Source organism: Sitophilus oryzae, unplaced genomic scaffold (assembly GCF_002938485.1).
Source record: "Sitophilus oryzae breed Bouriz unplaced genomic scaffold, Soryzae_2.0 scaffold_499_pilon_pilon, whole genome shotgun sequence".
In the NCBI taxonomy this organism is placed as follows: Eukaryota; Metazoa; Arthropoda; class Insecta; order Coleoptera; family Curculionidae; genus Sitophilus; species Sitophilus oryzae.
In genome coordinates this window covers 1490499-1514819 of record NW_022147083.1, presented here as the reverse complement: position 1 = coordinate 1514819, position 24321 = coordinate 1490499, and the positions used below count along the sequence as shown (strand labels likewise).

The 24321-nt window shown below is 35.0% G+C and overlaps 2 protein-coding genes and 1 long non-coding RNA gene across 3 annotated transcripts in view; all 3 read left to right on the top strand.

Moving 5' to 3' along the window:
* The window catches only part of LOC115886870, a 145625-nt gene that overhangs the window by 86584 nt on the left and 34720 nt on the right, over nt 1-24321 (top strand). The window lies entirely within an intron of this gene.
* Nucleotides 762-22802, top strand: LOC115886871 (cilia- and flagella-associated protein 157). The gene is made up of 2 exons (XM_030906196.1): nt 762-1222; nt 21253-22802. Exons 1-2 carry the CDS (start codon nt 817-819, stop codon nt 22686-22688), a joined length of 1842 nt encoding a protein of 613 aa, XP_030762056.1. The 5' UTR covers nt 762-816; the 3' UTR covers nt 22689-22802.
* Nucleotides 17508-18312, top strand: LOC115886873. The gene is made up of 3 exons (XR_004050955.1): nt 17508-17712; nt 17764-17871; nt 17924-18312. It is a non-coding gene; the product is annotated as an uncharacterized LOC115886873 (long non-coding RNA).

Below are 24321 nucleotides of genomic sequence, written 5' to 3'. Positions count from 1 at the left end.
TTTTGACATTTTTACTTAAAAAATTGTATTTTAAATTTCAATCTAGAGTGCCATGGCTGTGTTAAAAAAACTAATTTTTAATCAAGGAGCCTGGGAAAAATAGATTTGATCGTCTAATGTTTTTTGCGTCTTTTCCTGGTCGGTTAAAAGATGTCCAAATCATATTTTTAATCATATCTCAATATTTTCAAATGAAACAAGGATGGCTCATTAGCATATTTAGAAAAAGTATTTTGTTCTGAATAATTTGGTACCACACACTTGGTATTTCGAGTAAAATTGTCGTTACGAATCGCATGTTACAATTTCAAATAAATCATATGCGAAAATATCAAAGGTTGACATATGTTATTCTATTCAGAGTGTCACTTTCTATCGAATAAAATAAAAATATATCGAAGGTACCATTTAAAAATCACAAGTTGTAATCATTTCCGGTGAAACAGGAAGTGACCAAAAATATTGAACACGCCAATCAATCCTAATTTAAGTCATATAGAAACATACCATTTCTCGTTTTTTTTTGTCTGAAAATATAAAAAGTTAGAGGTTTGAGCCACTTTTGAGACGCATCCGCTATACCATCCTGTCCATGTTGGCTTATTTACAGCCCTTGTAAAATATTAAAAACTGTGATTTCCAGTTAACTAAAACGAAATAAATAATACAAAAAAATACAAGTTATTTTCGGTCTTCAGGTAATTCCTTTGTCTTACCTAATCGATATAAGTTTGTGCCATAGCAACCAAACAAATCAAAGGTTTTGAAGTTTCAAGTTGAGTTTTTTCGTGTAACCTTTCATACAACTGTGACAAAATGGCCAAAAAGGGTAAAAAAGGCAAAGGAAAAAAGAAGAAACTGGTCGAAGACGATCCGAATGCACTCACAGAGGTCGACAAAACTTTTTACGAACTTACAATAGCCGACCTAAATAGGAAATTAGCTCGATTACGTTCCCTGACGCAAGAACTCGAAGACAAAAACGAGGATTTGAAGCAGAATAATGAAAAATTGGACGAGGACAAGTCGGATATTATTACCTATCTAAAACGTATACTGCAGGAAAAAACTAACGAAATTAACGAGTTAGAGGAAAGAATTACAGGACTGCAAGAGACAAGGCACAATGAAACTGAGCAATTCGAGGCTAAGATCGTCGACATGGAACAGGAATACAAGCAGATGCACGAACAACTTACATCGGAAAATAAACTGCTTGAAGGTATATTTCATTCATTGCTTTTTAACCACCTGTCGCCATAAACCTAAAGTATTTTTTTATACAGTTTTAAAAATTTAACTTTCTTTTTGGACAAATAATGTTGTACTAAAAATATCGCTGATATGTATATAAAATGTTATCGAGTCTGGGTTCTAGTTTCTGTAATTAATTTGTAGAAAATCATACAAAATTTGATGAATAAGCTATTGTCACATGTTGTAATCGCAAAATATTTTCCGATGCACGTCATCAATCATATCGACATTGACATTAAAGTCTATAAACCTGACTAAATGAAATTTTGCCAAAAATGTTTAAATTTGTTGTATAATTTAAGATATCGAGGAGCGCTCAAATTATTTTAACAGATATTTTATTTAGATTAAAGCTACAAAAATTAGTTTAAACCGAATTTTTTATTGCTATGTTGGTCACATTGCGCCGTGTAGTCCTTTATTATTTGACAATCATCCTAATGTCAGTCATTATTTTGTATAATATCGTGTTGTTGTTGAATCGTTGTAAGCAATTTTCGTTTTTTGCCTGTTTTGGTAGTCTTTTTTTAAAAATTGCACTTTCAAGCCCTAATAGTTCTTTTAAGAACTAAATTTTCGAGTTTTTGTATTGCATTTCTTGAAATTGTGGGTTGAAAATATTTCGAAGCATTTAAACAGTCGAAGCAAAGAGCTTGTAGCTTCCCTGATAAACAATTTGAATTGAGAACGTGACAATTAAGCGGCTGTCCAAAGAAAAAACCCACTATATGATAAAAATGTTTTTGTGAGAAATTAAGGGTAAAAATTGCTTTGTTATACAGTTCAAATTTAAAATACTGTTTTTTTGATTCTGTATCTTCGTTATTTTGCTATGAATCTAATTTTTTACGATTACAATAGATAGATAATGACCAAGTACGTTAAGCATGTTAAAAATGATATTATAAAAAAAATGCATACCGGGTGCGTCTCAAAAGTGGCTCACCCCTATAACTTTTTTATTTTTTTTTTGATAAAACAACGAGATTTGGTATGTTAGTATATCGAGGGTCTCACGCCAAAGGGGCGTATAAAAAAAAGTAAAATTTTACAGGAGAGACGAAAAAAGGTTAGAGAACGAATGGATTGAAAAAAATAAAAAATAAAGGCGGTAAAAACTAAAAAAAATTACAGTTTATGATATTTTTTTCAAAATTAAAAATATTTGGTGTTTTAATTTAGATTTGGCTGATACGCCTTTATGCCAGGATGGAATTATTACTTATTTTGGTGCGTATGAACCATTTTTATGAAATAATAATACATAGTTAACTAAATATGGAACAAATCAAGTTTAATATTACTACTACAACAGTTTTAAGGAAAAAAATATGTTTAAAGATGTACAGGGTGTCCCAGTTAAAACGAACTGCTACGCATTTTCGAAAAATACTAAAATAACAAAAACGAACTTAAAAACAAAAGTTTCTTATTTTTAGGTTAAATTAAACGTTTTATTTGTATAGGGTGTCTTAAAAATGCTCTCCGGACTTCAGTTTCCGAAGTTTCAATGGGACAACCTGTAAAAATAATAAAAAATTTAGGTACTAAAAACTAAGTCACAACAAAACTTAAACTAAAATGAGATTTAAAAAATGTTAATTTTCGAATATAACCCTGTAGATATCAATTTCTCTTCCTTTTTCTTTTTAACATCTTTGCTCTTAAGGCAGATAGTGGCAGATCATCTTCAGTTTCAATAGAATTATTTACGTGACGAGGTATTGAATCGTAAAAATTGTGGTACATTGAAGGTACCGTATGGTCTTTACAATGACAGAGAGACTGCAGATCGGCATATTTTTTTTCGTCAATGGGAAGTTTGGAGAAATAGAGTGGTTTAGCTGAAAATTTAAATTTTCATTGCGTCTTTTTCTTTTCATGATATCATTAACAGCTTGAAATTGCTCTTCCCAAAATTCATTTTTGAAAAAAAAAGTATATTCGGATTTGACTTTTGAAAGCGCAACTAACCCACTTCTTTCTAGTTTAAAGCCTTTCGGACTTATTTTGGAAAAAATAGTTACTGTCCTTAAGAGTTTTATAGTGAAAAAAGTCTTTATTAGAAAGGATATTAACGTCGCAAGGTTTTCCACCTTTCTTAGCTAAAAATGGTTCATACGCCTCTATGACGTACGGCCGTTGATAAAATTGGCGTTTGCGCCTTTATAATTTTGCGCTTTTTTGGCCAAAATTTAAAACAAATCTGCAATTTGTTTGGTGGGATTATGCGTCATACTATTAGGTACCGATTCATGTAAAAAAGTGCTTTTGGCCAAAAGTGGCGCATACGCCCCTCTGGCGTGAGACCCTCGATATGACATAAATAATTGATTGACCTATTCAATTGTTTTCGGTCACTTTCAGTTTTACCGGAAAATGACAATTTTTGATTTTTAAAAGGCACCCGTATTTTTTTATTTTATTCGATAGAAAATGACACTCTGAATCGAATGACATATCATATGTCAACTTTTGACATATTCGCTCAAAAACAAATTGCATTTTAAATTTCAATCGAGTGCCATGGCTGTGTTAAAAACACTAATTTTTAATCAAGGAGCCTTGGAAAAATAGATTTGATCGTCTAATGTTTTTAGTGTCTTGTCCTGGCCGGCTAAAAGATGCCCAAATCATATTTTTATTCATATCTCAATTTTTTCAAATGGAACGAGGATAGCTCATTAGAATATTTGGAAAAAGCATTTTTTTACGAATAATTTGATACAATACACTTGGCATTTCGTGTCAAATTGTCGTTATGAACCGCATGTTATAATTTCAAATAAACCATATGTGAAAATGTCAAAAGTTGACATATGATCTGTCATTCGATTCAGACTGTCATTTTCTATGGAATAAAGTAAAAAAATACAGAAGGTGCCATTTAAAAATTAAAAGTTGTAGTCATTTCCGGTGAAACCGGAAGTAACCGAAAACAATTGAATATGTAATTGAATCCTAATTTATGTCATATACTAACATACCAAATCTCGTTGTTTTATCTGAAAAAATAGAAAAGTTATAGGGGTGAGCCACTTTTGAGACGCATCCGGTATACTGTGTTTCTCCTTGGAACGGCCGAAAGGTCCTTTATTACCCTTGACTGAAGTCAGAGAAATAAGTTTGATTGATAAGCACATTATACCACTTTCAAAATTAGTTTTTATTAAATTCTGTGTCTATTAGTTTGTGCATTAATAGCACCCTCTTACTTGTTAGTACCACTTATGGCGTTGTAAGATGTACATCAATAAATAAATAAATAACCCACAATAACGCTTAGAATAATCTTCATATAATGGACTCGTTTTAGTAAATATGTAATAAGTAAAATAAGCTATAAAACAAGTAAATTAATTAATTACTAAAATATTAGTTATTAAATTAAAAATAAAACGGAAAACTCTTTAAAAAAATTATATAATAACTATATTTTTTGTCAATTTTGAATTAAGATTCATCTCATAAATCCATCACAAACTGGCAGCGCTGTCGCCATCGCTTTTCACTCAAAGTTGATTATGTGCATCAGAAATTGTGTTTTGCGATTACCATAGGTAAAGACAATACAGGGTGTTTCAAAAAACATGTGCTATCTTTCGTGGTGAGATTCCTCCCACAAAAATAAGATTTATTTTTCATATCAACATAGGTCCGATTTTGCTTTGTTTCTTAGTTACAAGGTGTTAAAATCTTAGGCTTCATTCAGAATCTGTGTCAGAAAAATTAGTGGAGTAAATTAGTGGATTCCATTACACTTTATACTTTTTGGTTTACGACCATTCACAATGTTTAAAAAACACAATTAAAATTAATAAAATATCCTAGCAACAGCTTGCGGTAAAGTATCCATAGAGAAGGCCTAATATTTAGCTTATTAAACAATTAACTTTTCATTTCTAACCAAAATTTCTCTTGACAGAATATAATAAAAGGCCAAAATGACATTTCTCGAAAATTTTAAAAAGTTAAAAGTTTGTTAACTTTTTCTACTAATTGAAAATGCCAACCACTAATTTTGATGTTCTGAATGCTTACTTTGAAATTAAAGGAACAAACTTCTACGCTAATGAAACCACTAATTTATTCCACTAATTTCGAGGTTCTGGGTCCGTATTCTGTAACTTTGACATAAAAACGTTACGCTTCCAAAGCGGTGAGTGCAAGTATTCGATCAGCGAAACGCAAGACAGTCGATTTTGTTATTCTCGTTGCCATGCGAATCGTGTTCTGGATACGCGTTGAGCACATATTGGCAACATCACAATTTCTAATGTAGCTAATAGTCAAAAATTGATAACTGACGGATGTAACAATGAAAAATGTCAATGTTACATGAATTTCATAACCTATTTTTGAGTTAAGTCATGCTGTTTTTCTATGGATATGTCATTATTCTTATTATACGAGGGAAGTGTTGAAGACGATTCTCAGCATTTTCGATGTTTTGAACAATATTTATAGCTGCCAAGTCGTAAATTATCAATTACTTATTGAGGAATTTATAGAAAAAGTAGTAATTTTCACTAAAGAGCAAGATAACGCACAAAATCACAATTTTTTCGATTTTCACTGAGTTCGACAAGCAAAACGATCCTTTAAGGCAACCGTTTTCAAAGCGCTCACCGCAATCAGTAAAGACGCTAAGCGCGTCAGACGAGAATACCGAAATCGTTAATTAAGTGCGCGCTCAGTGAAAATTAACGTCATATACGCTGAGCGTCTAAAAGCGCTTAGCGTTTTCAAAGTTACAGAATACGGGCCCTGAATTGTTACGCTTTAATATTTTTTCGAATTTTTATAATTTTCATCCAAGTACTTTTAGCGATTCGAATGCAATTTTAGTAAAAATTACTATAAATGCGATGTAAGAGTCTCAATTTATTTTTCTTTGGTTCAGTGAAAAATAAATAGCCTTACTGGCGTACAGTAGTAAACTTAAATCTCTCGGGCGCCACCTCTGTTATTTATAGTGGAAGAGGTCCACGTTTCGCCAATACGGGTAGCTTTTATACAGTGGAGATACCAGGGAGTGATGAAATGAAAAGAAATAAAACACACAGTTAACTATAACATAACATTAAGGCTTTATTTAATTATTTAACTATATGCTAAATACCCCAGGAAGTTTCACGACTTTAAATTGTAATGAAAGAGAAAGAAAATTTATAATTAAAGACTCGTAAAATAAAATTTACAACAACAATCGAGCACCTCTAGAGTTTTGACCGTATAATCTCGATATGCAACTCACTGTCCGATTTAATCACGCGAATTCAAAGCGCGTTTTTGACATGACGTTCTAGTAAATAAAACGACGCGAGTTTCTAACCGGCGTCTAACTTAACGGCGTCCTAGTAAACACAGACATGTACGTACCGGAGCGATATACTCTTTTATAACCCGACTTTCTAAACGTCGGCGACGTCGTTACAGACGTCCCGGATAAACAAACGCGAGCCCTGGATCGTTCGCCGTAGAACGAAACGGCGTCCTGTGGGATAATTACGCACCCGAGCCCTGAATCGTGCGCAGTAGAACGAGACGGCGTCCTGTGGGATAGATAGGCACGCGAGCCCTGGATCGTTCGCAGTAGAACGAAACGGCGTCCTGTGGGATAGATACGCACGCGAATCCTGGATCGTTCGCAGTAGGACGAAACGGAGTCCTGTGGGATAGGTACGCACGCGAGTCCTGGATCGTTCGCAGTAGGACGAAACGGAGTCCTGTGGGATAGGTACGCACGCGAGCCCTGGATCGTTCGCAGTAGAACGAAACGGCGTCTCGGTTAGTCGCCTGGATAAGCACAGTCCACACCGCCCGGTCAGGACCACCTCGGGATGTCGGCGAGATCCCACGGCGCTCCTGATGAGAATACGGGAACTACAGAACCAGTCGCGGGATAGACGAGATCCTGCCTTAGTTCCAAGAACATTCGCGATCCGGGTATTTACTGTACTACCTTAACCGCTATCTGTCTCCTTTTTAATAAAAGAAATCGGTCTTCGCGTTCCACGTGATCCGTTCAGCTCCCCCTACCTGCTAGAGGACGGTTGGCCCTGAACGAATACAAGTTTTTGCTAGCTCTTGCGTTCGCGCGATCCGTTCAGCTCCCCTACCTGCTAGAGGACGGTTGGCCCTGAACGAATACAAGTTTTGCCAGCTATTGCGATCGCGCGTTCTAACTATCTCTGTCTCCCTTATCCCTATAACGCGTCAAGGCAGTAAAGTAAACGGTATTAACAATAAAAAGAATACGACCTACTCTCGATCACTTTGGCGGTGGGTGCTTACCTTATACAATACGGTGGCAGGCGGCTGGCAGCTGGCAGCAGGACACTTGGCAGGGCACTCCGGACTCGAACTTCACTGTTCACGTGCGACCACACAACTAACTCTGTCATGCCAGTACTGCCGAGGTACTCGACTACGCTCCCCTCCACTCAACCTGCACTGGTAGGGAGAGCGGCGCAAACGTCTCGGTTTCTCGCACCGAACCACGGCGACCAAAACCGATCAAAACTCTCTTACAAAATGGCAATTAAATATTTAACTTATTTAATTCAACAATAGAAACATTAATGAAGTTCATTACAATAATGAGTTAACAATAAAATACCCTGCCTGTCATTATTACAAGAGAATCAAGTCTCTATTATTCTAGTATAATATTAATATAATATACAGGGTGGCCCAGAAATTTTATGAACTTCATTACACTCCCCTTACTTCGATTAAAAATATATGAACATATATTTTTGTCAGCTATGCTGAAATGAAACTTCCTGTTAAAACAGCTTTTGTTTGACCAAAACTTAAGCTAACGCCCAGTATATCTCTTAAAGTCTAATAAAAACAACAACAAATTCGAATGTTTATTGGGCCAAACTTAACCTAATACAACAACAATAAATTCGGATATTTACTGGGCAAGATTTCATCTAACAAAATAACAACAAATTCGAATGGTTACGGGGCAAACTTAATCTAAAACCTTGATATATCTGGGACCTGGTATCACTTTGATTATGCTTACAACTAAAAGAAAACAACCATAAACTCAAATGTTTATTTGTCAAGTCTTAATCTAAACTTTTGTATCGTAATCATGATTAAGTTACTAAAATAAAACGACCGCAAAATCAAATGTTTATTTTCAAAATGCAAAACTTAACTAAATTACGCAATATCTTCGGTCTTCTTCAACTTGAAGATCTTCCTTCGGCGGTGTGTAGAGCTTCGACGTGTCGAGCTTGCTCCAACGGTGTTCCGGCTTCGGTGAGTCCCTCGTTGTCCAGCGGCGTTGAGAGCTTCGGTGAGTCCTTCGTTGTGCAGCGGAGTTGAGAGCTTCGGTGAGTCCCTCGTGGTCCAACGATGTTGAAGGCTTCGGTGAGTCCCTCGTGGCCCAGCGGAGTTGAGAGCTTCGGCGAGTCCCTCGTGTTTCAACGGCGTTAAACGATCCTGCAAATGGCTCAGTCATGGAGACCCGTACACCTATAACACAAATGAATTAGTTCAACTCTTCAGGCACGCAGGACAATTGGTCGCAATACATTTTCATATTTAAAAAAAAACGACCAGCTGAGAGATACTACTAAATTCCCTTAAACAAAACTTCTCTACCCTCTTTCTGTTTCCCTTTTTAATTTTAACTATCAAAAGATATAACTTGACACCCTTTTTTTTAAAGAAAAACAAAACCCCTTAGAGAAAGTAAACAAGAAATGAAAACTTAGAATCTGATGAGTTGTAGACTGAGGACATGGTGACGACAGACTCCTGTTGCTGGACGTCCGACGTTGGTTTTCAGACGGGCCAGGACATCGGGCTTTTCTGCATGTCACTTCTCCACTTCTTCCTGGCAACTTGTTGCTGTCTCCGCCTAGACTGGCTTCCAGACACATGGGAATGTGGGGGGGTTGGCTAGCGTCAGTGTGGCTTGCAGATAGGTCCTGGCAGTGACTCATGAGTCATGAGTCGTTATAGTCTGAAAATTCAAAATAACATCAGTTCTACAACTTCATCAGTCGGGACGGTTTTTTTTTAGATACTGTTTAGATGCCTGTTGATCTTCCTCTTGACCAACATCCATCAGCCCAGGATTCGGAGTGATTTGAACGGGATGGTATACATCTACATTTGCAATCCTGTGATCGCACGCCGAGTGTTCCACATCTGGAACAGAACAAAAGAAATCTTCTTTGACATACACCACGTAGGTGTCCGGGGTTTCCACATCGCCAACAAACATTCTTCTCCACTGGAACTCGATCAGAGTTTTAAGCAATACATCTTTGGAGTCAGAAAACTTGTTAGTTTGACGTCTGCGGAACTCTTCTACAGGACTCTGTAGACTCGTTTTATCGGAAGGCGACTGCCTTTAGAAACGGAGGCTTGACATTGGCCTTTCCTCAACTTCTCAGTTGTTTGTTCAACACTTTTCTTCGGGTTTACTTGTAAACTTTCGGCGGAGCTTCGGATCAACTTAGCATTCAATCGGATCTGTCGGGTTCGTAAATCAATCTGGAAGTCATGTTTGCCCAGAATATCCATACCAATAATCATATCCGAAACTAAGACTTTTAGACTGTGGAAAACCTCATTCAGAGACTGCTCTCCTACTTGGATTTTTCATCCTAAATGCTGTGCTAATGGACTCCGTGGCACCATTAGCAAGTCTCGCTCCTTTTACCGTGGGTTTGACAGGAATTGCCTTGGAAGTTTGGCACTGTTCTGTCAATTTCTTTCCAATATAGGAATGGGCAGCTCCAGTATCCAGGAGTGCCAAATAGTCGGTGTTCCGGTAGCGAATCTTCACAACAGGACGAATTTCTGAACGTATGATTTGTGGTAATTCTTCGACAATCTCGGTTGGTGAATAATGTTGTTCGTGGGATATTTCTGTGCGGTTCGGTTCCCGCTTTCTTGGGCTCACACATGGACAATTCCTCGAAAGAACACCTGTCTTTTTGCATCGGGAACAAAAGATTTTGGACTTGGATGTGCACTGTCTGCGGAAGTGTCCTGTCTGTCCACATCTCCAACAGATTGCTTCTGAAGTCTGTTTTGCAGAGTTCGGCGCTCTATACGGATATCTTGAAACACGGGGAGTAACAGACACATGTCTCTGTTTACTCTGAGACGGCGATTGGCTCTGGATAACCATCAGGTTGCTCCTGGCTCCAGCATGCTCATTTTCCAGCCTGTCTCGCCGAGGCGTATTATTCGGCCGGGCTTCGACATCGGACGGTGCATAAGTACGGGACGATCGCTGCAGTTCCTGATTAAGCAGTTCAAATTCCTTGGTTATTCTTGAGAACGATGAAATATCGTGAAAATCTCCTCTTCGGACATACTGACGAAATTCAGGTAACAAATTTCTGTACAACCACTGTAATTCTTGATTCCGAGAGATGCTGCCATGTCTGCGGATCAACGTTTGAAGATCAGTGATGTACGCCGTGACAGACTCGTTATGTCTTTGCACTCGACGACTTATCTTCGCCTCCAGGTCCACCTCATAATTCACTGGATAATAAAAAATTTTAAATTCTTTAGTAAATTCTTCCCAGGTCCTGTAATTTACTCTCGGTTATTGCGGTACCAGAGCGCAGCTTCTCCCTGCAAAACCTCTGGCAAATGTGGCAATAAGTGATCCGGATGTATACTCTGTGCAATACAAATTTCTTCCAGTCTTTCTAAGAACGTTACAGGGTCCGAGCGACCATTAAATGTCACTCCCCATTTGTAAACTTGTATTGGACCAGTGTTAAAACTACCTGATATACCTGGATTCATCGGCAGAGGGACAGGCAGCGAAGTAGAAGTATAGACCACCGGAGAAGACATTTCGGATTTTACACGTCCAGCGATGTATCCACTCGAGGTTGCTGTCACTGTAGTTGTCACTGTAGTAGTGGTCAGGGTGGCTATAGAGCTCACTGTCGGTACCACAGCACTATTTCCATGAAATCCAAAAAGGCTGTGTGACAGGCTGAGGACTCGCCTGTCCTTCTCTAATGAATCTCACTATTCCTCAACGGTCCCGGTACTATCCAATCCAAAACGCAACAGTTGTGCAGCCAGTTCAGACTTCTTCAGGAATAAATCCACCCTGTCCTGAAATCAGATTCAGCACTCGTGCCAGACGGCGCCAGGTTCAAACCTGTATGTGACAGCGACGGTACGGCGTCGTTCCCTTCAACGGAAGCACCGATCGACAAAAAATCTTCCTCAGTTTCCATATCGCTCTAGATTTCACTAGTCTTTTAACTCATAAACACTGAGACTTTACTGTCTCTAGAGGTACTTATGCTCGACGGTTGTTACTTTCTTTTCACCTCCTCTCACACTGTTTCAATAGCTTTCTTGCTTTTACTAGCTTTACCCGGTTTTCCTGGTATTTTTGACGGTTTCAATTTTCAAAACAATCAAGTCCCTATGCTGGGGCGCCAATTTTGTAAGAGTCTCAATTTATTTTTCTTTGGTTCAGTGAAAAATAAATAGCCTTACTGGCGTACAGTAGTAAACTTAAATCTCTCGGGCGCCACCTCTGTTATTTATAGTGGAAGAGGTCCACATTTCGCCAATACGGGTAGCTTTTATACAGTGGAGATACCAGGGAGTGATGAAATGAAAAGAAATAAAACACACAGTAACTATAACATAACATTAAGGCTTTATTTAATTAATTAACTATATGCTAAATACCCCAGGAAGTTTCACGACTTTACATTGTAGTGAAAGTGAAAGAAAATTTATAGTTAATGACTCGTAAAATAAAATTTACAACAACAATCGAGCACCTCTAGAGTTTTGACCGTATAATCTCGATATGCAACTCACTGTCCGATTTTATCACGCGAATTCAAAGCGCGTTTTTGACATGACGTTCTAGTAAATAAAACGACGCGAGTTTCTAACCGGCGTCTAACTTAACGGCGTCCTAGTAAACACAGACATGTACGTACCGGAGCGATATACTATTTTATAACCCGACTTTCTAAACGTCGGCGACGTCGTTACAGACGTCCTGGATAAACAAACGCGAGCCCTGGATCGTTCGCCGTAGAACGAAACGGCGTCCTGTGGGATAATTACGCACCCGAGCCCTGAATCGTGCGCAGTAGAACGAGACGGCGTCCTGTGGGATAGATAGGCACGCGAGCCCTGGATCGTTCGCAGTAGAACGAAACGGCGTCCTGTGGGATAGATACGCACGCGAATCCTGGATCGTTCGCAGTAGGACGAAACGGAGTCCTGTGGGATAGGTACGCACGCGAGTCCTGGATCGTTCGCAGTAGGACGAAACGGAGTCCTGTGGGATAGGTACGCACGCGAGCCCTGGATCGTTCGCAGTAGAACGAAACGGCGTCTCGGTTAGTCGCCTGGATAAGCACCGCCCGGTCAGGACCACCTCGGGATGTCGGCGAGATCCCACGGCGCTCCTGATGAGAATACGGGAACTACAGAACCAGTCGCGGGATAGACGAGATCCTGCCTTAGTTCCAAGAACATTCGCGACCCGGGTATTTACTGTACTACCTTAACCGCTATCTGTCTCCCCTTTTTAATAAAAGAAATCGGTCTTCGTTCCACGTGATCCGTTCAGCTCCCCCTGCTAGAGGACGGTTGGCCCTGAACGAATACAAGTTTTGCTAGCTCTTGCGTTCGCGCGATCCGTTCAGCTCCCCTACCTGCTAGAGGACGGTTGGCCCTGAACGAATACAAGTTTTGCCAGCTATTGCGATCGCGCGTTCTAACTATCTCTGTCTCCCTTATCCCTATAACGCGTCAAGGCAGTAAAGTAAACGGTATTAACAATAAAAAGAATACGACCTACTCTCGATCACTTTGGCGGTGGGTGCTTACCTTATACAATACGGCGGCAGGCGGCAGGCGGCTGGCAGCTGGCAGCAGGACACTTGGCAGGGCACTCCGGACTCGAACTTCACTGTTCACGTGCGACCACACAACTAACTCTGTCGTGCCAGTACTGCCGAGGTACTCGACTACGCTCCCCTCCACTCAACCTGCACTGGTAGGGAGAGCGGCGCAAACGTCTCGGTTTCTCGCACCGAACCACGGCGACCAAAACCGATCAAAACTCTCTTACAAAATGGCAATTAAATATTTAACTTATTTAATTCAACAATAGAAACATTAATGAAGTTCATTACAATAATGAGTTAACAATAAAATACCCTGCCTGTCATTATTACAAGAGAATCAAGTCTCTATTATTCTAGTATAATATTAATATAATATACAGGGTGGCCCAGAAATTTTATGAACTTCATTACAGCGATATATTTTAATGCTAAAAAAGTTTCGACATACTTACCAGGGATGTGCATATGGTTTATCACTGGAATATTTTTATAAAAAAAGCATGTACGCCACTGCCTTTTTTTTTCTCTTGTTGGAGATATACTATAAGCGGTTTAATGCCGATTAAAAGTAAGTTGTATCTTGATATTGTGATTTCGGCCTCCTTGATGAGATAAACGCAATTTACGAATTTGTTTTGATCCAAGTCTAATAGCAACCTTTGAAAAAATTTAACATCATTAACTTGAGAAAGTTTTACATAAGTACTCAGTGATTCCTCATCAAATCAAGAAAATATGAAAAAAAGTTCCTATGTACAGGGTGGCTCGAATTCGACGCTCATCATTGGGATTTCGGAAACCGTAAGAGATACGTAAAGTTGCGCAATTTGATGCTCAATAAAATGCCGTATTGCATTTTTATTTTTTCTTGCATAAAATACTCTGGTGATGGAATTTTCTGTACGAAACGTCGGCAAATATCAAAGTGACTATATACAGAGTGGCGCACCCCATTCACCTCGGTTGATTATACGAAAACGGAAAGATGTAGAAACAAAATATTTTATGGATATATGTGGGGAGGCAATGTGCACAATTTAAAATTATTTTGAAATATACAGGTTGTCTCAGAACTAAGATCCATACCAAAGTTATATTTTTTCTTATGGAACACCCGGTATTTTATTTCATTTTTGGATTCTTGGGCCCAAAAAAGGCATTTATTATAAGGATTAAATATGTTTAAAATCATTGGTTTTTGAGATATTTAAATATGCATGCTACAAGAGAAGTGATTATCAACACCCTGTACATTACTTTTCAGAATTAATTTTTGTGCCGAGTTTAAAGGTAAAGAAATAAACTTTACTGGAAAATGTTATTGTTTCCTTAAATTTATACAGGGGTTCCAAAAATTAGTGATCTATTTTAAGGATTTATTTTACATAAAAACTTTGTTATTTCAAATGCAACACCCTGTATTTTTTTTTAAATAAATCGAAGCAGATTCAAATGCTCCTTCAAACTATATTAGGGTTTCCTATACCTATCTATATCAGATTTTGAATAAAAAGCGATTTTTAAATAAAACGACAATCAAGATGGCTGGTATCGTCATGGCAATTTTCTAGTGACACTTAGTAACTATTTTCAAAATTGACATTAGTGTATGGACATTATTATTTGAACAGTTGACTAAAATTTACCCACAATAGTTTAATAAGTAAGTATTCTTTATTTTACGAACAAAAATAAAGCCATACCTGCTGGTGGAACGAATGGACATTCTAGGAATTTTATTTTGTGAGGAAAATTATTTCTTGGCCTCAAGAGCTAATGCTCAAAGATATCCAAATAGGAATCTTCCTGATAAGCGCTCCTTTGAAAAACTACTTGTCCTATTTCCTATTTCGCAGAATTGGCAATGCAGTTTATAAAAAACCTATTAAGCAGAAACCTGTGGTTGAAAGTGAAGAAATTGAATTTCCGTAATTGGCTCTTTTATAAAAAAAAATCATATATCGTAATATAAAACAGAGAACTACTTCTTCGTTTTTCTTGATAGAATAATAAATATTATTTATTAAACTATTGTAGGTCAATTAAATAAAAGTAAACTGGTATAGATTTAAATAAAGTCTATAGCTAATGTCGATTTTGAAAATAGTTTCTAACTGTCACTAGAAAATTGCCATGGCGATACCAGCCATCTTGATTGCCATTTTATTTAAAAATCGCACAAAACTGCACTGCCAATTCTGCGAAATAGGAAATAGGTACAAGTAGTTTTTCAAAGGAACGCTTATCGGGAAGATTCCTATTTGGATATATTTGAGCATTAGCTCTTGAGGCCAAGAAATAATTTTCCTCAAAAAATAAAATTCCTAGAATGTCCATTCGTTCCACCAGCAGGTATGGCTTTATTTTTCTTCGTAAAATAAAGAATACTTACTTATTAAACTATTGTGGGTAAATTTTAGTAAACTGTTTAAATAATAATGTCCATACACTAATGTCGTTTTGAAAATAGTTACTAAGTGCCACTAGAAAATTGCCATGACGATACCAGCCATCTTGATTGTCATTTTATTTAAAAAGTTTTTATGTAAAATAAATCCTTAAAAGAGATCACTAATTTTTGGTACCCCTGTATAAATTTAAAGAAGCAATAACATTTTTCAGTAAAGTTTATTTATTTGCCTTCAAAAAAAAACTCAGCACAAGAATTAATTCTGAAAAGTATTGTATAGGGTATTGATAATCAATTCTCTTGTAGCATGCATATTTAGATATCTTTAAATATCTCAAAAACTAATGATTTTAAACATATTTAACCCTTATAAATGTTTTTTTTGGGCCCAAGAACCCAAAAATGAAATAAAATACCGGGAGTTCCATAAGAAAAAATATAACTTTGATATGAATCTTAGTTCTGAAACACCCTGTATATTTCAAAATAATTTTAAATTGTGCACATTGCCTTTCCACATATACCTATAAAATATTTTGTTTCTACATCTTTCCGTTTTCGTATAATCAACCGAGGCGAATGAGGTGCGCCACCCTGTATACGGAGTGTTTTAAGAGTGATGAAAGGAGTTAATTAAACTGAAAAAAAAACCAGGTCCGTATTTAAAAAAATTAAGTTGATGATGGTCGCCAGAAGCCGAAACGTCAGAGTCAATATCTAATCACACAGAGTTATAGAGCAGAAAAAGTGGCCTTGAAAATGTGTTTTTCATTTTAAGTCATCTTAACAAATAAAGCCAGGAAACAATAGAAAACAAAATTGAAAATTCCGGTTTTTTTTCGAAAATTTCACACCTCTACTTTTCAACCAATAACATGCTTTAATGTTGACTAGTTACCATGGCAACTGAAAAAATTTCCTGAAATTTTTTCGAGGCGCCACGAAACTTTAGTGGAAATTTTTTGTCAGTTGAAAAGGTAAACATAAGATCTACAATCATAATGTGAATGAACTACAATGTCTATATATTGAAATATTACCCATTTGATTTTTAGCATTTGATGTAACTAAGGTTGGTAATATTTTTTATTTAAGGAAATATGTTAGATATACCTACATATGAATTTCTTCGAAATTGCCATGTTCTAAAAAATTTAGTTCTGCCGCCTTTATTTAACTAAAGCTGGTATTTTTCTATTTAACGAAATATAATGGATATACACTTGATTTTGATTTTCGGGTGTTATCTGGTTTTATATTTTCAATTTCTTCTTTAATGACTTGTTGGTTTACTTTTCCAAATCGCGACATTTCGCTATACACTTCTTACTCTACGTACAGACGTTTTAAAACTAGTAATAGCTTAATGACAGAATCGCAAACAAAAATGACAAAACACATAATATGTCAACTTAACAAATTGAAATTATTTTAAAATGTCATGTTGGATTAATATTTTTTTTTTCAAATTTAGGTGTGAAATTTTCTTACCGAATACCACGCAAGCTTAAATTATTCCTGGGAATTTTCTTTCGGGCACGAATATTTTAGGAAAATTATCCCTCGTCTTCGACTCGGGATAATTTTCAAAATATTCGTGCCCTCAAAAAAATTTCCGAAAATAATTTAAGCTCTTGTGATATTATAAGTGAATATATTCGGAAGTATTCGGAAATTTTTCAAAATGCAATACTGCATTTTATTGAGCATCAAATTGCGCAACTTTGCCTCCATTTAACCAATCCTGTATCTCTTACGATTTCCGAAATCTCAATGATGAGCGTCGAATTCGAGCCACCCTGTACATGGGTATAGAAATGCATAGTTTTAAAATTAAAGAATGTCAAGATTTTTAAATACCAATTTTTATTTGAATTTTCTGTAGATTGGACCAGAGGCATAGGTGGCGGGCCGCCCCGGCCGGCGATAAAGTCCCTAGATATTAAAGTACCGCAATTACCGCCATATTGGCGCCAAAACTAGCGGCAAATTTAAAAAGGAGGCCAACATTTCGCTGTTTCGGCTTTTTAAGCAGCTGGTCGGTCCGGCGCCAATATGGCCGACCAACATTGACAGGCAAGCCGTAAAATAAAATATTTATTAATTGTAATAGAATTACGTTTATTATCTACAGTTTACCTTCATTTTAACGTAATATCAGGTGGTATATTAATATTCAATTTCATAAATTTAATTTTTTAGGCCTATATATGTTAAGAGGTTATAAACGAATGGTTTCCGTACAAGTGTTTTTCATTTGTATTAGCATTTATTTTATGTTACCTTTTAGCGCAAAGTACGCCAACAGAAGTAAGTTAATAGGTAAGAAGAAATAAAGTTGGAATAACATTTAGAATTTTAGTACTTAATTCAGTCGAAACAATTGGAAAAACTTTGTTTGTTGATGAGAACGGGATACCTATACCATAAGTAAACTTTCCCTATTATACCAGTTATGCTGTAGTTAGTTTTGACAAATAAGCATGATTTAACGAAAGTCTTTGGAACTATGAATAAGCTACAAACTTAAATTTGAAGGCCGGCTTTTATACGAGAAAATTTTGAACCATGGTTGAAACAAATAAATGTAATAATTAAATTGATATGATACATACCTGCTATTTTTGAAATATATTAATATATTGATAGAAAGATTGTTTCAGTTAGTATGACTTCAGGTAGTTTCAGCATTTTAGGTATGTAATTGTGCACTTATTTTATAAATAACTTAGAAAGAAGCTTGAAACACATAGGGGCTCTTTATGTGTGCTGTATAATTAAGGTTTGTATGTTATGGAGTCATGTTTATACAACAAATTTATTATTAGTTGAATAAAAGCAAGTTAATACCACATAATTCAATTAAAATATATTTTGCTCTGCAATTTAATGTTATATTTTTAAAACAACAAGTGTCATAGTCATAATGTTTAAGTATCATTATTATAAAAAAGTTATACTGCTATAAATTTAACATTGAAATAACTGTAATTATTGTTATACATAAATTAAGTAGGCATAATTTTACCTCGACAATATGTAAAACTTCAAACGAATCTTAACAATTTTATGCCATGTATAAAAATCAAATTTAAATCACACACTTTTATTTATAACTGACAGTATAAGACCAAATTTTTAAATATAACTTTACATGCTTACATTATATTCTTTACTTTTTATTAGAATTACAATATGAACCAAAAAATATTAATTACTATCAATAAATACATAAAAACTAATCTATTTAAGTCCATGAAAATAACTATATAGTTAGCATATGCATAAACAACATTCTTGTTATTAGGATCAAATTTATTTGAGCTTTTTTTCATTGTTTTGGTTAATATCCCTGTTAGTCCTGACTGGTAAAACCACCTGAAGCGATGTCATACAAATCTGTATATGTATCATAACATAACTTATTCTATTAAGTAATTATCCTGCCTTTGGTCTGATGATAATATATTGTAGATTTATCTAAACTTCTTACTGCAAAATGTTGAAAACTAAACTACACTAAACATTTTAGGGAATGATTACGTAAAGATTTCACTTACACTACACTTAGCATCCTTTTTAAAAGATATGTATGGTAGTTTGCAAGTAAGGTCTTTGTCTTGTTCTATATTAGATTTCTAGAGGTGGATCTGGGCCTGACCCACTGCGACCTTCCCAGATCTATTGTGATCTTGTCTTGTTCTACAATGAAGTTTTATGTACCAATAGGTTATACTACAAATAAGATTGTTAAAAATATTCACTGGAGCATAAATAAATTCAATCCACTACCTAACCTGTATTGAATATCGACGATGTTAGAAAACACATCAAATGGCGGCCTTTTCTTGTAATACATATTTCTTCACTAAAGATATCGACGCCTATACATTATTAACTAATAAATTTGTAGCATTTTAGTGGTTTTATAATTATTTTAAAATATGTGGATAAATATTTTTATTCTGAAATTGACAGCTTCTCAACATTTGACATGACAAATTCAGACAAATGTGACATTTAAACAGTCCTACCACTACAGTTTTCCCAGAAATACCCCAAAAATCCGCCATTTTGGCGCCAATAACATTGAACAAACCAATTGCGGTACTTTATATATCTAGGGACTTTAGCCGGCAAAGTACCTGCGAGGCGATAAAAAATTGTTATAAAAGCGGTGCGGTGGACTGATTTTGTAAGGGCGGCAAATCTCTCTCCTAGAGGCTCTCCGCCCCGGGCGCCCCTAACCCACGCTACGCCACTGGATTGGACTCATAGTAATAATAACTAATAGTAATAATATTTAGAAATAAAATAATTTATTAATTTTATTTTGATTTTAGTTTTATTAATTGTGATTAATATAATTGCATTTATCTCATTAAGGAGATCGGAATCGATAAAATATCAAGATACGACTTTTAATTGGCATTAAACGGCTATACAATTTTGTTATCAAAAGAAAAAAAGGCAGTGGGGCACATATTTCTTTTTGAAAAATATTGCAGTAATAACTCATATGCACGTCCTTGATGAATCTGTGGACACTTTTTAGTAGCATTAAAATATGTAGCATTTATACTAACTTTTACCCTCAAAATCTCATTCGAACCGCTAAAAGCACTTAACATCCTGTAGTTACAAAGCAAAATCGAACCTATGTTGATATGAAAAATAAATATTATTTTTACGTGAGGAATCACCCAACGGGATATGGCATATTTTTTTTGAAAAACCCTGTATAATATAGTTGTAATATTTTTAAAATGTTAAATGTAAGTATGCTAAATAACACAAATTAAAATAAAGCTATCTGGAAAAAAGTCTATTTATTTCGCCACTGCAGCTGAAACAGAAATATAAAAATACAGTGTGTTTCAAAAAATATGTGCCATCTCTCTTGGAGAGACTTCTCACGTAAAATTTAAAACATAGGTCCGATTCTGCTTCGTTTTTGAGCAATAGAGGGTTAACATTATTTTCTTCGATTTTTCGAAAATATAAAGAAACAATAAATTTTTAATCGGCATTACACGGTCTACACAACTGGACTAATTAGAGAAAAAAATCTGTGAGTCCATATATCAAAATTGAAACGTAATTTTATTAGTATTTTGATTTTTTTAAATAATATACATACGGTTGAATTTAAAATAACAAAGATTTGAGCATTTTTTTAACAAACGGAAATATAAATAATAATATTATATTTTTGCTCTCCCTCTGTAATAGCCAAACGGTTTATTTAGACGGATCGACCATATCGACTTTCGTTAACTTATAACACAATTTTCGAATTTAGAAATGTTTAATTTTTGATTTTAAGAATGCTTATTCGCAATCAGATTTTAATCAATTTTACAAATATTTTATTTTTTTAACTCCAAAATTAGAGACAGGTATAGATTAGTATAATAAAGAAATTATCAGATATAAAAGTAGTTTCCAAAAATGTAATAATATAATGGGTGTTCCATTTAAAATAAGAAAGATGCTACCACTTTTCAAATAATGCGGCAATACTGTAATGCTGAAAATGTTTTACAAAGACGGAGCAGGTGCCTTTATTTAAAAGTCCAAATTTTCAAAAAAAGTCTGTCGGCGGTTCTCCATAAACGCTTAACGTGCCATCGTCGTGAATCACCCTATATTTATGCCTTATAATATCATTCAAATTAAATATATTTTTAGGTAAACTCAACTCCTTAGAAGAATTTCGATCACAACGTGACGAACTAATGAAAAAGTTTGAAGCACAGGAAAAAACAATGGAAGCGCAAGAAAAACGGCATGCTAGAGAACTTTATGAAATTGAACGAAAATTTATTATAAGCAAAGACAAATTGAAAAAGGATATGGAAGCTCGATTATTACAATTATCTTCCGAATTTCACGATGCTTCTGAATTACGAATAGCTGCAACAACGCATAGAGTTATTCGTGAGAATATAGCTGTTAACAATGAACTAGACACAATGTTACAAACTCATCAAAGACTGTATAAGGAACTTCAATTAGTAAAGAGTAGGGACTTAAGTTTAAAACAAGAAGCCGAGCTTCACGAAGACGAAAAGAAAAAAGCCCTTTCTAGAGTAAAAACACAGAAAATTATAATCGATAGATTAACATTGCAATCTCGTGCTTTTCGAAAAGATTTGGCTAAATATAAAGGTTACGAAAATGAAGTTCGGGACGCTAAAAACGAACTTCAAAAGAACATAGACCTGGAAATGAAATTAAATTTTAAAATCAAAGTTTTAGAACAAAATTTGCATCAAAAGAAATGTGAAAATATTACATTACAAACTGAGTTGGCGTACTTAAAACAAGAAAATGAAAGACTGGATGATATCCTTATGGAAGGAGTTAGTTGTATTAGAGAAGCTTTGACAATTAAATCAGAAAGTGATATTTCTGTAAAATCCTCTAAAAGAGAAAATCTTCTAAATACACTCTTTTTGTTACTTAGTCGAGGTCACGAAAGAAACGTTAAGATACCATCGTTGGAAACTATACCTTCTGTAGAAGCAACTTATGCCGTTGGTGATCTTGGTTTTGTACCAAAACCGTCACAAGAATTACGAGCAATTGCTACTACAAAACGACATATGATGTCACAAACTGGGTCTAGCTTTGAGGACTATTTAATACATGGACATCCCGATCAATATTTAACGAAAAAGAGTTACGTTGATAAAGGAGATAGTGAGTTAGATACCATATCAAAGGAATTGATTGAAAGTATTGGCGAGGAACGCGTAGAAGAGGAAGAAAAAGAAAGTATATTATTTTTCAACGAAGAGGAATTGCCGGACGAAGAAGAAGAGAAAGAAAGTAACGAGTATGATCCATTTGCAGCATTGGAGTCACAAATTTCAATGCCAGGTGAAAAACGCGAAACGATAAAAGATATTTCAAAGCAAAGTATACAAAAAATTGCTACAGCTGAAGAAGTAACGACCACAAGCAAGGCTCAACTAGGTGGTACTGATACACCTGTAGATGGTCAAAAACATGTTGAAGTGGCGATAAAAAGTTCTTCTTCTGAAAAGGTGCGACAAAATATAGAAAGCGGTTCTCAATCTAGAAAATCTCATGTCAAGGTCGAAGAGCAGGGAAATGATTGAAAAAATGTATGATCCATCTGAAGAACAAGAACATACGTAATTAATCAATGCTATGAATGTAGTCTAATGAATTATACATTTATAATGCAAAAATAAAGCATTCATTTCTCAGAATATTTGTATTATTTCCAAAGATATTTAAGCTCCATTCATAAAACGCTCTAAACCTTCATCACACATTGGTTTGCGAACATCAGCGAGTGCGATAGAGAATGGACAAAGAAGGGAATAGGGTATAGGCGCAACGGCAACAATGTAGTTGTTTACAAAGATTAGACGGTTGAGGTCAATTTCCAGTGGCGTGCCGATCGACCGACAGTATTTTAAGAAAATTAAAATAAATGTTTAATAAATTTAAAAAAATAATAATAACACTTACATATTTGTCGCATTGTAAAAAGTTGAGGCAGGATATTATTAGGAAAAAAATAAGTTGAGGGAGGATAGCGAAATAAATAAAAACCGGCATAATTTTTTATTATGAGATGGCTTTTCACATAAGAATAACGATTAAAAAAATCAATAAGCGTTTTTTACTTTATTTTATTAAATAAAATATCAAATTTTGAGTGTATTAGTAAATGCAGTTTCAATATCTTGTTCCAAACCTTGTTCATCTCCGGTGAATGAGACTCCCTCTATTAGCAATAACAAAATAAAATAGTTATTTTAACCTAGTAACACAATATTTTATCAAAAACTAATATTTGTAGACTTCACAGATTTTTGATAAAAACTTTATTATTATATGTATATTTATTATATACCTATATGAATTTTACAACTACTAAAATGTGTGTCTAAAGGGATCGCACCGCGATTAAAAAACCGATACAATGACACAAAGTACCAGAGTGGTGCGACCCCAAAAACAAAATAGAAATAAATTAAATTATAAAAATAAACAGAATAAAAAAATAAAATTAGATAAAAAAAAGTGAAAATATAATTTTATCAGGGATGAACAGAGAGGCATAACGAAGCAGTGTAACCGGAACAGCAACCAATGACGGGCATATCAGAAGAACAAGAACCTCACAAATCAGTCGAAGAAATTATAATTTTTTAAATGATTTATTGTTATGAATTTAGTAAATTATTTTTAATTTGTTTTTTTATAATCTGTAAAGGATTGAAATTTAAAGTTATTAGAAATATTATTTCACACACGTGGCGCTATGAAACTGAAAGATTTTTGGAAGTTAGCTGTTCGGTGTTGAGGAATTTTAAAATAATGCACTTGCCTAGTCGAATGATCATGGTCAACGTAGTGAAAGAATGAGAACAAATAGGGAGTCTGCTCTGTAGTTAAAATTCGATAAATGAATGTCATTAAATGAAATTACACATCTAAACAAAATTATTTGATATTATAATACAGTCATCAGAAAAGTCTAGCGATAATTTTAGAAAATCATAAATAAAATAAAATGGCGATTGTTTAGTAAACAGTTCTTCCCTTAGTCTTAAAAAATATTTAGTTTTTTTTCTCTGGTTTGCAAAGGAAAATTCATATTGTTTATAAATAATAAAAAGTGCATGTGCAAAGAATTTCAATACAATAAAATGTAAAAATACAAGAAAATGTAGTAGTCATAAAATTCATGCAATAAGTACATTAATTATATGTATG

Bases quoted from the DNA above. Each gene is read 5' to 3' on its own strand.
- LOC115886871 (XM_030906196.1), top strand. From the start codon at position 817: ATGGCCAAAAAGGGTAAAAAAGGCAAAGGAAAAAAGAAGAAACTGGTC. The intron at 1,223-21,252 runs GTATATTTCATT...ATATATTTTTAG, and splicing joins GGAAAATAAACTGCTTGAAG to GTAAACTCAACTCCTTAGAA.